General features: G+C 33.6%; 1 protein-coding gene across 27 annotated transcripts in view; it reads right to left on the reverse strand.

Moving 5' to 3' along the window:
* KCNMA1 (potassium calcium-activated channel subfamily M alpha 1) overlaps positions 1–15,074 on the reverse strand; it is a 469,151-nt gene that overhangs the window by 137,943 nt on the left and 316,134 nt on the right. For all 27 annotated transcript variants that reach the window (XM_050305299.1, XM_050305298.1, XM_050305292.1 and 24 more), the window contains 5 exons: positions 9,696–9,806; positions 7,695–7,800; positions 6,272–6,354; positions 4,092–4,161; positions 2,105–2,260 (listed from right to left, as the gene is read on the reverse strand). In XM_050305299.1, the coding sequence (XP_050161256.1) occupies positions 2,105–2,260; positions 4,092–4,161; positions 6,272–6,354; positions 7,695–7,800; positions 9,696–9,806 (526 nt within the window). The remainder of the gene's footprint in view (positions 1–2,104; positions 2,261–4,091; positions 4,162–6,271; positions 6,355–7,694; positions 7,801–9,695; positions 9,807–15,074) is intronic.

Below are 15,074 nucleotides of genomic sequence, written 5' to 3' on the forward strand. Positions count from 1 at the left end.
TCTCTATCCCTTTATTAATACAACAATAAGAGTATGTGCTATAAGAAAGTTGGACTACTGAAATATGGTTTTAAAGGTGTAAAGTTTAGGGGGTTTTGTCCTTAACATATAATTTGTTATGCAATCTATCTGTCTTTCTTTAAGTGTTTACAGAATGTTAATCTTTTTGAGCTGATTTCCTTTTTGTTCAGTTTGGTGCCAAAAAGAACATAAAAGGTTCCATATGAGATTACACAGCTAAAACCAAAAGGAAAATATTAGGAACAAATATAATATTTTGAGGTTTCTTAGTTTGTTTTATTTTTAATACTGAGCAGACTGTTTACACAAATCCTTTTGCTGTAAAGTAACACATAATGAGTTAAATGTGTGCAGTGTCACCATCAATCACATTCATTTGTGTTTGACTGACCAAACATTTATTGCACATTAAATCACTTTCTAATCACGTTATGAAGGAGGCAGAACAAACACACATTTCAAGCTTTCATTAAAAAATAAAGAAGTTTCAGTACATTTTCCTGGCAATCTCCTGACTTGTGGGAAACTCCACCAATAGTATTTGCCCAAGGATTTTATAAAGGCCTGACAATACTTTCAATGTTCTTAATGAAAAGGGGTGAAAGTTCTTTTAGGGAATGGGAATATTTCTCTTCAGTATAGTCCTCTTTAGCAATTTGAATCAATGTAGCTGCTTTGCTACAATACACTTCTGATTCACAGTCACCACTCAGTAAGGTTTTCTTTTCAAGTTTTCAGCGTGAGACAGACATGAAAAAGAACATAACTTCAGCTAAATAAACACATTTTTTGTCATCACCAATAAGGTTGAATTCTCAGAAATATATCTCAGTTCTTATATGTTATTTGGTTTCAGATTTTAAGTTCGCTTTTAAATTTATAGTCAGAGATCTTTGAAAGTCATGATGTGCATTTTATTTGCTAGAAAATTCATTCTTGGTTAAGAGACATATTTTTAACCAGTGCTAACAGGGTATTGCCATCTCAAAGCACTATCTTATGGTATTTTTTTTCTTCCAGTGCCACCTCCCATCTGAAGATGACATTTGAAGTCACACAAGTTAAGGTATGTCTTGCACACTGCTCTGTTTATAACTGTATATAATCATAGATACAAGAGTAAAACTGACATTGATAGCTTTCTCCCAGTCTAATGTATTGTTATTTTTATGTTTATTCTGTGTATATAGAAATTTAATCTGAGCAATACATTGCAAAGCTGAGCCTGCATCTTAAAACTGTTCATCAGTGAGACAGTCTAAACTATTATTGTACTGCAATTCTTATAAGAATATCTTATAAAATAAGAAAACATAGGATTTAAGGTGGATAAGATAATGGCAGAAGTGGTTAGATATATTTCCTGGAAACATAGTACGTTTACTTTTCCAGTTTTTGACTTGTTTAAATGTTTTCGCTGCAAATTCAGGCCATAAATATGTGCTTCTCTAGCACAGTTCTCTCATAGTCAAACATTTGTACACTTTATCATTTTGTGAACCTCTCCATTTTCTAACTACAAATTTAAAATCAGTATTAAAATAACTTGAATTAAGACTGAGGAGAAGCAAATATATGAATGATGTTATGGGAGGTTCAGGCTTTGGTTCTAACGTATTTTATTTACTCACAGTCAGAAGTTCTCCAGTCACTTGATGTAAAAGACCAAAATGACAAGTTCCTTTTTCTGGGCACTTTGCTGCTACATGGAACTTACATAAATCATATTTTTGTTTTAGCAGCAGTGACTTTTCTCATAGATAAACATATGGTTTGTCCAAAATCAAGCAAAAACACCAAGCACCAGAAATATCTCTCTAGTAATGGATGCTGCTGTGGAAAATCATTGTAAGGCCAGACGCTTGCCGAATAAAAATAGAAACATAACTTGACAGAATCTGGTTTATTGCCTAATTTGCAGCAGAAAACTTTTTTATGGGAAGTGTGTGCTGGTTTTTTTCACTCTTACAAAATCTGTTGATGTCTTCCTATCTGCTTCACATTTGAGTGAGTCATATTCTCTACTCAACTCTCTGACAACCTGAATTGCAGACTAATATATTCTAATGAGACAAGACATTACCTTTATGAATGACCTCATAGAAAAGAGGTTGGCTAACATTGTTGAAAGGCCTGGTGCCAGGCAGCTCTGGGCTATGAAACCCAGTTTGAGCTCAGCAAGACAGATTGCATCATCCCCTTCTTTCCAGTTCCAACTTGGGATATTTAGCAGATGGGCCTGGAAAACAAACAAAATATCCCCCAGGTGAGTAACCAGAAATACTTCCTGAAATACAAGTATGATATTGAAGAAGATAGCAGTGAATGACTTTCTCTGTTAATAGATTAATGTTTTCTGAGTAGGCAGAAGCCCTTCAAGTATTTCAGAGTTTAATTCTGTGCAAAGAAGTGTTCCGCTCTTACATATTTCAGACAAAATCTTACATTTCTCAAGATACATATGCTGGCTTTGACACTCTGTCAGGCCCATCCTCACACCTGAAGAAACATAATATTGTAAAGTTTTCCTTCCCTTCTGTGTATTCCTTTCACAGCACTTTGAGCTACAGTCTGACTGATAAGGAACACACATAGTATACAGGACACTAATATAACTTAGATTAGAACACATGTAAAGCTGCAACCTTTATTGGACATTGTCATTTAAAAAGACATATAACATCTTCTGTCTTTTCTATTTAATTTCTTCCACCCTGGAGTATAGCACTTGACAGAGAAAATCCAAATTTTTTTCTGATTGATTCTTATAAGGATAGAATGAAGAAAATAGAAGATCAAGACACACATCCAATATTGACACTGCTCAGTTATAGAGGTATAAATATTGTTCAGTTATTGGTGTAACTCTGTTGGATTTTCTTTTACATGTACCTTCTACATTTGCATAGACATAAGGAAACACCAAGGCATTCATTCTTGTTTCCCTTCCTAAGTTAATACCACAGTTCAGCACTTTGATACAAGCTATTCTTGAAGACACATTCACTGGAATATCAAACAAAAACTTCAGTATTTAAAAGATCTCTCCTTCTGAACCTGTTTAAAGCAGAGAAATACCTTGCTTTTAATCTATAAAAAACCAGGCTTCTTCCATAACATACAGGAAGAGGACATAACAAGCAACAGTAATCACTCTTGGTATAGCTAAAGGTTACAGTTGTAAGGAGTTATTAGTAAACCTCCTTACTATGAGATTTATTCTGTATTTCACTGAATAAAGGTCTACCCAGTCAAACTTCTTCTCAAACACTGGGCAGTGGTTGATTTTTTTAGAAATAATAAAAGAAGCAGGTCACATATGAGTAGTCTGTTCTCTGATATATTCTTCCTAACCCAGATGGACAGCTGTTTACGGACTTCCTCATCTCAGGATTGAAAAATTGACTTCACTGCGTTTAAAGGCCACAAATTTGCATCAAAAAATTTTCCAAATTACTTTCAAAAGTGGATTTATAATTTTGAACTCCACAGTATTTATAGCAGCAAGTTCCACAACTGAACTATGTTTTATATGAATGTATATTATTGTAATGCATATGAATGTAATACTATTTATTTTGTGCCTGCTGTTTGGCAATTTCAGGTCTACATTGTCATGTCATAATAAAAAAATCACAATAATCTCCCATAAGACAATAATAACTACTTGGTTTTTTGTTTTGTTTTGGGTTTTTTTATGAACAAAGAACTGATTTCAGATGAATTGCCTAGAGGCCACCAATCCAACCTGAGTAATTCTAGCATAATAAACTATGCAAAACCTACAGAAGTTAGACGGTTAAAAGTTAATCTGGAATCAATAGCAACTATGGACACTTTAGCTTTGAGAATTAGATCCTAGGGAACTAATAAATGTCAAGATTTTAATAAATTCACGTGCATATATAAATAAAACTGAATTACTTTGTACTAGATTACATGACAAGGCTTATTAGGATGTTTTACTTTGGAAAGAAAAATGCTTACTTTAGTGAAATTAGAAAAATTATGTAGGAGTGAATGCAACGTAGCAAAAAACTGAAGAGAAATATTGTTGGTCATCACATTACCTTATTGTGATACTGCAACATCTGAGTGATAATTCTTATCTTCGGATGATAATTCTTTATAGAAATAACTCTAAAAAGAAGAGGAAAAAACTAATAAAGCACCTTTTAACTGATAGGATATTTAGATAATACATCCAAATAATTCTACTTCACTGTGTTTTCAAGTCCCACAATTAAAATCGTTTTACATCCATCTGGCTGTAAAATATATTGATTGAAGTCAGAACTATGCAATATTTACAACCTAGTCAAATTGACTTAATAACTAGTGGTTGATAATAGAGAAAAACAAACTTCAGGAAATATTCAGTTGAATGTTTTGCTTTTATGGAGTTTGCAGAAAAAGACACTTGTTTTAGCAAATTTGTTCATATACTCCATTTATTCTCCCAGGAAAATAACACACTTGGAATTATTCAGTTCTTGTGTTCTTCATTCAGTTCTTTATGTCTTTGCATCAACATAATTGATCAAGTTTTCCACTTATACGTGTCTGAAAAAATCCCCTTCTTCCCCATCACATATTATTTACTTATAGTTGCTAGACATTCATCATATGTAAATATCTCAAATAATGATTTTACACATGCAAATTCATCTTAATTTTTATGCACTATTCCAAAGCTCAACATCAAAATTGATATCTGAACACTGAATTTATAAAATATGGGGCTGCTTTCATAATCTGCAGCTTCTCTGCATTTTTAATTACTTCACAAGCATAAGATATACTCAACTGTGTATAGATTTTAAGTGGATGGAAAAAAATTGTTTGAGAAATGCTACAAAAAAGCATTGAAAAAAACTAAAGAGATGAACAGGTTTAAAACAGTTTTGTATTTACAAACTAAAGGTAGAGAAAGAAGATAGAATTATTAAAAAAAAAATCGGACTTATTAAGGAACTATCAGTCTCAAAAGACTGGATGCTATAAGTGTTTACATCAGTGTTTTGTAGAAAGTATCTTGCAAACTGCTGATCTGGCTTATGCTTTGAAGCATATCAAAGCTAGGATGGGAAACATAAAAAAATTGCATTACTTTAACAAGTCTTCCTTCTAATTTTCCCTTTCTTGTTGACTTGTTTAATTAAACATTCAGTTTTTTGAATTATATTGTGAGAAAACACAAGAGAATTCCACTCTCAAATTACACTTTTGCATTTTATTACATTAAATGTATTAAATCTATTAAGAATTCACTAATCTCCAACATGAGTATTTTTAATATATTTATGCAATCAATGTCAAAATAAAGTTTCTTGCACTGCAAGTCACACCAAGCCTGTAAAATGAAATTAGCCATATTTAAGCCCTGCATCTTCCTCAGACAGTCACATCTCTTGAACACAGTGGAAGTTTTCCAGAGGAGCAATTTTATAACTACTTTTTCATTTCTACCCTTCCTTCAATACACAGCATGCAAACATCTGACAAGCCAATCACATCTGTTCATAACACTGGTCAATCCAATGATAGAGAACTTCTAATGAATCTGTCTCATTAAAAAAAGAGTTGGATGAACAAAACATAAAACATGGAATGGTATAGGTTTGTTGTAACTCTAGCTGCCATCTACTGACTGACTGTTTCATCTCCTTCCTTCAGAGACTTCAAGGAGGGAAGTAGGAGGAGATCTAGTGGTCCCTATTGTGGTAAAAGGCTTGTCAATCAAAATAAGCAATGATTGGTCTTCAGTGTAAAAAAAGCAGGATGAAGATAGAAGACCACTCTACTGTATACTTTGCTATGCCCTGAGCAGCACATTGTTTGTGGGTGCAGATACACCAGGGAGAAACAAGGTGTGAAGTGATGAAATATCCTTTTGTCTCATCATTAACAGCAGCCCATGCAGTACAGGCACTCTCGTAACATATTACTGCAACAACATAACTGCATTCCCCTTCCTCTCTCCATTCAACTATGAATACTCAACCTTAGGCTCTGCAAAATTACTAAGAGTACCAAAGCTTGTGCTCCAAATGTCTCTTCTGACACACAATAAAGCAGCTAAATAAAACATTTAGGTAGGAATTGAGGTTATTCTCACCTCTGAACTTTTGTGACACTTTTAATATGTCCAAAAAGAAAAAATCCTACAATGTTCTTTAAGTGCAACAGATCAGAAAATTATCTAATCTGAGTAAAGAACCAAAAAGCTATTAAAAACTCCAGAGTTTACCTCATAATATTGGAGGCATCTTCAGCATCTGGGTCAGCGCAGTATTTATTGGCAAGGATTAGGCACGCATCTGCTGACTCTATCTGAGACACCAAAGACAAAGCAAACATATATAGCAATGACTCTTTCCAGCTCTTCTTTCATCATAAAGTATCAGGGAATCCAGCACTGCCATTCTGATTGTGAGTGTCAGCTCTTAATAATGCTAACCAAAAACATTACTAGGCTAACGTGAGTTAATGTGAGTGATTATAACTGCTCTCATACACACATAGCAATTTCTTGAAACTTGATTATGATGATCAGAGCAGGTTAGTAGTTCAATTGTCAACTCTTACTTTGCATCAGCTGAGCCATGAAGGTGTTGACATTAATCTTCTGTATTATTGGAATTTGGATCCCTCAATCCATATGAAGTTCCTGTTACATCACTATAGGGTTCCCAGAAGTCCTGCAGCTTTTTTTTGGGAATTTAAGTACCTTCCAATTATAGACAGGAAGATGAGGCTGAACTGATGATTTAGAATCTGAGTACAAGATTTAGAAAGTAAGAGGAAGACAATTGATCTGTTCAGAAGAGCTCTAGATTCAGAAAAACTTTAGCTTTCGAGAACTCAAAGCATATGAAGAAAGTATTTTTCAGTGTATACAACCAACTATCAACACAAATAAGGGTGGAATACAGAACACAAAATACGAACACACAATTTTATGGTCGTAATTAGAACATGTTCTGATGAACTGAAATTGTGTGCACTGAGCTACAAAAGGTTAAGCAGTTTCTGCAGCCAAAATGGACAAAAGACATAATTAGAACTCCAGAAAGGATTAACAACACTGTGCTAAAATACTTTTGGTTTAAGTAGCCAGTTTACATTCCACTGGGGGTTAAAAAAATAGAAACAAAAAAGTTGATGTATCTAGACGATAAAACTATCTAATTTCAGCTTAATTCTCAAAAAATCTTACAATGTATTTTTCTTCCAGTATTCCAGACAATATAAAAAGGTTCAGCAGGTGAAAAATATTTTTAATTGTTCTGATCAGTTAAGACAATAGTATTTTAAGCAGTAAGGCAATGTTCTGCTGTATCAAATAATAATGTAAAATAGACTCTTGAAACCTCAATGAAAACATGCATAAAGAGTTTAATGGAATGGTAGACTGTGTCTTAAGTCACTGTTACTGTAGTTTTGAAGATCTAAAGATATAGGTGAAAAAACGTTTACAAGGTTTATATAATTTATTAGTTTACATAATTTATTAGTCAAGCTAATAGAGATGGAAAACCAATCTTTTGGGGTTAAATGAAGAAGGGTTTTACTGTTTGGTTGGTTTTGGTTTTGTTTTTTTTTTCCAAATAACACAAAGAATAACTTCAAAAAAGTCACTTAGCAGGAGAACAAAACAACAGAGCTGTTACCTTCACTCTTGCCAGGTCATGGGGATTAAGGACTGAACCCTGATAAAATTCCACCTGAGTGAAGTGTCGTTTAAAAAGAGCTTCCAGCTCAAGGTTAGGGGAGATACTGCATTGGGAAGAGGAAAGAAAACACAAGAGCAAATGAGAAATCAGCTTCCATAAATGCCCCCCATTTCCTTCATTTACAAACCCACACATTTATTACTTCTGCTGATGCTTTTTCTGTGATGTGAAAACTTCACACTTTTAAGTGTGTGCAATACTTAGAAGATAAACACTGTATTGCTTTCACTTCCTTATTTCTGTCCACAGTGCTTCTGGCTCACTTCATTGTGCTTCGTTCATTGTTTGTCAATTTCTTACACATACGAATCCAGAAGTATGGGTGCAAACATTTGAAAATATCCTCTCACAGCATTCTGCCCAGAATTTATCTAGTAACACAATCATTCTCTGCATGTCCTTACCATTCTCAAAATGGTAGACTGCACTGAATAAAAGAGCTCAACCCAAAAATCACTAAAAACTAGATAAAGAAGCTCTATAGGAATCCTGTGGCCTGTATGAGCTGCAAATAAAACAAGCATAATGATACTGTGACCTTCTGCCTCATTTCATTTTGCCAGAAACAAAAGAAAAATTAAATGGATCACAGTCAATTACATAATGTGGCACCAACCTCATAAATATCTGTTCTGATGCCACTCATTAAAACAGAAGGGATTTAATAGCTTCACAGTAAGTGCATGAGATCTTTGCCATGCCAAATGCTAAATTTAATAAGAAAATAAAACAGATACATGCAAGTATTTGTCTGTGAAGGTACAGAAGAGAGCAGGCACAAACAAGTAGCAAGGCGCTAAACTCCTTTCATGTAAATGTGCAGTTTCCTGATTCTTATCAACACATATTTTCACTGTGGAAATCAGGATCTTCAATTCCCCTCACAGTTCTTGTTATTACAGAGAGAGAAGGTGCAAACAAACGATGTGGTTATGTGAGGATATCATCTCTAGTTCAATTTGAAAAGACTAGATGATAAAATTGTGTAAGTGCTGCTGACTCTTGCTTTTCAGTTTCCATTCTTAAATCATCACATATGATTCCTTAACTTTGTAATAATTTTCTTTGACAAAAAGTGCTGAACGTGCTCTGAATGCAAAAATATTACTCATTCAGAGCTAGCAACACTTCTAAACAGATGCCATTCCAGAGTAGAAAAGACCTTTTCATACTGTCTCCTATCACATGGCTTTTTCTAGTAACTTCTCCCCTAAGTATTCCTATTTGGTATTGTATTACACATAATGTAGAGCCTGCAAGAAGCAATAACCATCTTCAGACACCTTTCCAAATTCCACATCAGAAAAAGATAAGAGACTATGTGTGTGTAGGCAGGTATATATGGGTAAAAGAGCAGTATTAATTATCACTGTGATAAGAATTTAATTTCTATCTTCAACATATCTGTAATGTATCTCATTTATATTAAAATTAAATCCACACCAACGTTTTTCTTTTTATAAATACTTTATAATAAGAAATAAACATTTTTTCTAGACAAATCCAAGGTGCAAATGTACTAGCATAAGTTCATATGGCATAGAGTGGTTTTCTTTAGTTTTACTTATGTTAGTAATTTAGGTAGTTTCTCCATAAATATTTACCACTAAAAAGAATTCTCTCATATATTAATTAGCATTCCAATATATTTTATTTCATAACTCCACTCCCACTTGAACTATTTGTTTAGCTATCTACCTCACAGATGACACAACTGGGTCTGAAGCCTATCTGTTTGAAACACATATACTTAGCTATGGGTCATCAAAAATGCAGAAAACAACTATTTTTCAAAACATATTGTTAATAACAGTAATTGAAAAGATTAATTTTATGGTTAGTTGGAGCTTGAAAGATTTTCTGTCTTCCCATAAGATCAGTCTTAATTCAATAAGTTTTAGTAACTGATGATAGGACTAATCTTGAAAGATTACTCACTTATGCAGAAAGACGATTTCTACGTTGACATCATCCCTATCCTTGTGCAGGAAGTCCTTCAGGAAGTTGGACACACTTTCAAGTGTTATGTGACCACAGACAACTATGTGCCTGTTACAGAAAAATCAGAGTTAATCTTGAAAAGAAGGCAATACAAACAAGCAAGAAAGCAGAAATGGAAATGATCACTTATTGGGAAAAAAAAAAAAAAAAAAGTATTAGTCTCTTCTTGACGTTTTTCTAGATTGTATTCCTTGAAGTCAGAGGAAGAAAATATCACTTCCGAAAGGTATTTTGCAATTGTAAATATATATACACTCTCACCTGCAAAGCCATTTGGACACATATTACACACTTAACAATAAATGGCATCAGTTATATATAAGTTTATCCACCATATTAACCAGTCCTTTTCAAAGGCATATTTATTTATTTTACACTTCTCTCTACACATTTTTACCTCCTCTAATGAGATTTACTGTTCAAATTTTTGGTTTATGACAGCAAATCTCCCTTAAATGATTTGATATTTTTCTACAGTTGAAGCAGATATTCATGGCAATGAAGGCAGTGAAAAGCTTGCCAATTATAGGCCATAGGCAGTAAAAAAGAAATATTTTTCCTACCATAACTCCTAGAGGGAAAGTACTTTACAATAAGAAGTCATTACTTATTTCACCATTGCAAGAGATTGCTTAGAAAATCAAAGTTTGTATAGATTGCGATGTCAGAAAGGTTTCTACTTCTCCACATTTTCATTACTAGATGTAGCTGACCATGGAAGATGGAAGCACAACATTTACCTACATACACATTCTTGAATTCTACATCTTAAATTTTAAAAGGCTGAAGGAAAGGCCTAGGAAATTGCACTCTTCCTGACTTAAGGGCTCTTTGCTCCTTTATTATTGTAAAAACAAAGTCCACAAATTTATGATCAGAATATCCCAAAATGTCTCACAATTTCCTTCATGGAAAAAAAATCAAATCCAGCTTACATTACTGTCATGGGTTTAAGACAGATAGTGATTTTTGCTATGCCTATTGCTAACACTTCCAATAACCACACTGCACACAGAAGTTAGGAAGAGAAAAGGTGGCATGGTTACCATTTCTGAAGTAACAGAAAATCACCTTCATTACTGTCATATAGTCTATGCACAAACACTACAAACACACAATTCTGCACATGTTTGGCACTTGAACTACTAAATGTGAAGCAAAGTAATTCCAAGATTACGAAGTAGACCACCCAGGTCTCAGCTACTTCATAATTCTTCTGTGTAAAATTCAGTAACACAGAAACCTCATTGTGAGGAAACCACAGATAATATGTTGCAGCAATGATTACCTATGTAATGGACTATAATAGGAGTCTTTCCTTGCTTCATAATTTGATCCTTGATGAAATGTGTGTGAAAAGAACATCGAACTCATTGGAAAAGGGATAACTATGCAGAACAGATCAATAGTAGTAATATGCATTGTGCAGTGATTATTATCACTATCAGGTACTGTTACTTCTGCAGTGTCTCAGACAGTGACTAGAAAAGCAAAACACAATAAACTGTTATACCAGTCCAGCAGACCTTGTGATATTGTTTACTATCATCACTTTTCTGGTATAGCACAGTGTTAAACATTTATATAGAAATATGATAATATTCCTTTTGCATGAGCTCTTAATGACAGCGTCAGGACTCAAATGCAATTTTAGAAATAGCAGTGGTCTAAAACTTCAATGGTTTGCTTCTATTTTATAGGTAAGAAATCGATGTCTATAGGAGACTCTGATCATGCTGGTTTGCATTTAACATAGGACTCAACACTATGAATGTTTATTGCTAAAATAGCTAAAAGTGTCTGTTTTGCCTTTTTTTTTTTTTTTTTTTAACAGAAGTTTTAGGTGCAGTAAGTGCACAAAGCACCAAGTCCTTTGACTGCAAACTCTTAAAAACACAAAAAACCCTGAGTTAAAGCTTTCCTGTTTTATGAGATGGTATACACACTATCAGAACACAAGACGTAAAATATATCAGGTCATCCTTTCTTCTTGGTGCAAGAGGTCCTTAAGAGGTTTCTTCTGGGAGCTTTGTAAATTGGCAGGGTTTCCAGTAGGCTCTGCACTGCCTCTATTACCCCTACCAGAAGCACTCTTTCTCTGTTTCCCTAATGGTCAGTTGCCTGAGTTGCCAGAGATGGGCATTCATGTGTGTTATTGCACTGAGGGTATAAGTAATATATCAATGTAAATGCAAAACCTCAGGAAACTTCAGATTCTGAAGAAATGTTAAAAACCTTAGTAGTTTACTAGATCTAAATTCTGAACAGATTGTGTTTGATACACTACATTACAGTAACCTACTGGGAAGCTCTTGCTGTCTAATGGTATTCAACACTTTTCCTAAGTGCAAACCTATCTAGCACCAAAAACCTCAATGGTCCAAGAAAATGATAAATAGCAGTTAAAAAATTTAATTTATATTCTTTATACTGCCTATACACATTTTCCAAGATGACAGACTTTAAACTATGGGTATTGTTTTCTTCAGATGTTTCCAGCTATTACTAATTAAGAAACTGAACTTTCCATTTGCATAGTTGATGCATTGTTTTTGGTAGTAGAAAAAATTTTCTATGATAGGGAACTCCATTGTACAGACCCCGTGCTGTTGGCTTCAGCAGAGTCTCTTCTTGAAGGCTCTTCTGATACCCTGCATTCCTGTGCAGATAACTTTTTTGCTCTGTGGTTGATTTCACTTAATATTGGTTCTTTTCTGCCATTGATTAGAATCCACACCTTTAAAGTATAGCTGTGCAACCCAAAATATTGTATTGCAGAAGAAATCACCACAGTATCAAAAGACTACAAGATAATTTATGTTATAAAATACCTCCACAGGTTATTTACTACAAAAAACTCCTGCTAAATGCAGATGCAATTGGTACAATCCTGTTATGACTGTCACTGAGTAGGGATTCATAGCAATCTGCTACAGTGAAAATAAAACATTTGGCTGTCAAAGACTCTTGCATTTGGGCATCAGGGCTAATTCTTTCTGAGGTGTTGGAAAGCATCTGCACTATGCTTTCAGTTTTCACTCTGATTTAGAGCTGGGTATGATCTATTCTTCTCTTCTTTGCTGTTCTTATAATGTGCAAGGCAGTGTCCTGAATGGTGTCTGCAACAAAACCTCCTGGCTTTCAAACAGTATTTTCTGATGAGATATTTGCATTAATTTTTGGTTGAAAACTCACACAAAAAAACCCTTTCTTTAGCATAAATTATATTTTTTGCTTAGAAGTAGAAGATATTGAAAACAGATTTCCTACTTGCCCACAGAGAGTTTTTAGGTACACCATTTAAGAAAACTTGGAGAGCTTATATTGTTTCAATCTGTCCTGTATAGGATTTAAAGATTTATAACTTCCTCTGTTTGTTTCAATAACCATTCCCTTCCCTTTTTTCTTTTTTTTTAACCACTCATTTTTTCAATGCACTGAGACTTTAAGTAGAGCCAACATACTGGGTAACCTTTCATTGTGAAAGAGTCGGTTAGTAGAAAAACTTTGTATGAAAAATACTGAGTCAAACAAAATGTCTAACATCTGCATTAAGCTTTTTCTTAAAAGGCTAAAAAGTAATACTTTATTGTGCTTTCAATTTTTTTTTTTTTTTATTCTTTAAAAACAAAATTTAGACATTTCCTTACCATACTGAAAAAATATGATTTAGGAATTCAGACATTTTTATTACTGTCACATTTTTAGGAGGACTAAGGTTTCTGTTAAGTAATAGTTGTCATTGGTATCATGTATTAGAGGTGAAACTGGTTTAATATACCAATGGGAGCCCATATTACCAGACTGTGATGCTGCAAAAGAAATCTTTTACAAAGAATCAAAAGCTTATTAGGAATGATATTCTATCAGCAAAGATGGACTAATCCACTCTCTCCCACATATATTTATCATCCTCAAAATTATTTTGAGAAATATAAAAAACCCAAAAGTATTTCAAAAATGAAAAATTGACACAATTATACACAATTTAGTACACGGTGGTACACAACTGTGATTCTACACAGTTAAAATTCCCTCCAGTACCTAATTTTTTTCCTACTTGAGTATTGACATAATGATACTTTTGCTAAAAATACTCCAGCTTCTTACAAAGTAAACAAAAAATGGTGATATAAGATCCTATGCTACCACAGATACAAACCATTTCAGTAAGACAAAAAATGAAATAAGCAAAAGCTAAAACATCTAGATATCTGACATAATTGAGAGCATACACTTAATCCATGTAAATAGGACTGTAAATGAAAACAGATCCACTGTGAATGGGATTCTTTACAATGGATCTTTGAATGTTTCTTTCTTCAGAGGACACAATACAAAAGGCAAATCTTTTGCCTGTTTATTTTGAAAGAAATTATATCCATTTTATTGGAACAAGTATAAAGAACTTGAAAAAATTCACTCCAACTAGTCTGTCACAATAAATCAAGGATAATAAATACAAAATTCTGTTCAGTTGAATACTTGGTGTTCACTTGTCAAGTAACTAGAAGAAGTGTGGTGCATATTGATCTAGATGTCTCTATAAAATTATATTTATATCAAATACATATGTTCACATGCCTTCCCGGTCTTTCTGCTTAGCATTTTGATCGTTCCTTCATCTATCAACCATCTAAATTCTTTGTGTATATACGAGTAGCAGACTGCTGTGGTTGCAGTAAACAGGTTCTTGTAAAGTCTAAGAGGCTTTGCTCAAAAAAGGATGGGTCTCAGTCTCATCTTCTTATTGAAAAAAAATAATTAATAAATGTTAACAGAGACTGTGTATATGGTCTGGTTGTTTATCTATTAGTGGTATGCATTCTTAAACGTAACAGTTTACAGTGTTTCCACCCAGTTGTGCTATTCATGGTTTACCTAACATTACTCAAGATTGTTAATTCAGTTCAAAACTTTATGCATGTGCTTACGTGTCTTTCTCTTATTTCAATATAAAATCCCCTCTCAGATTAATACTGTTGGAGTAATAAGTGCTGTGTAGCCACAATTTGAATTTTTTCTCTTTTTTTTTCATAGAAGACTTGAACTCAAGGATTATGGTCCTCTAAGGATCGATTATTTAGCCAATGTGTATAGTTAGCCAGAATAATATGTTATAAAATTATAATCATTAAAAAAACCTTGCCTGTGTATTGCATATATAACAAAAGCAAAGACTGAGAACCACTCATTTAGAATGGACACTTCTGGACCAGAAAAAGACACAGTAGATTAATTTTTAAAAAATAATTCCAATGGACAGGAAATTACAATGTGTTACTACTGAAACTTTTTGTGTTAGTCCTTTTTATC

This window comes from Myiozetetes cayanensis, unplaced genomic scaffold (assembly GCF_022539395.1).
Source record: "Myiozetetes cayanensis isolate MyiCay16 unplaced genomic scaffold, myiCay2020 scf10, whole genome shotgun sequence".
In the NCBI taxonomy this organism is placed as follows: domain Eukaryota; kingdom Metazoa; phylum Chordata; class Aves; order Passeriformes; family Tyrannidae; genus Myiozetetes; species Myiozetetes cayanensis.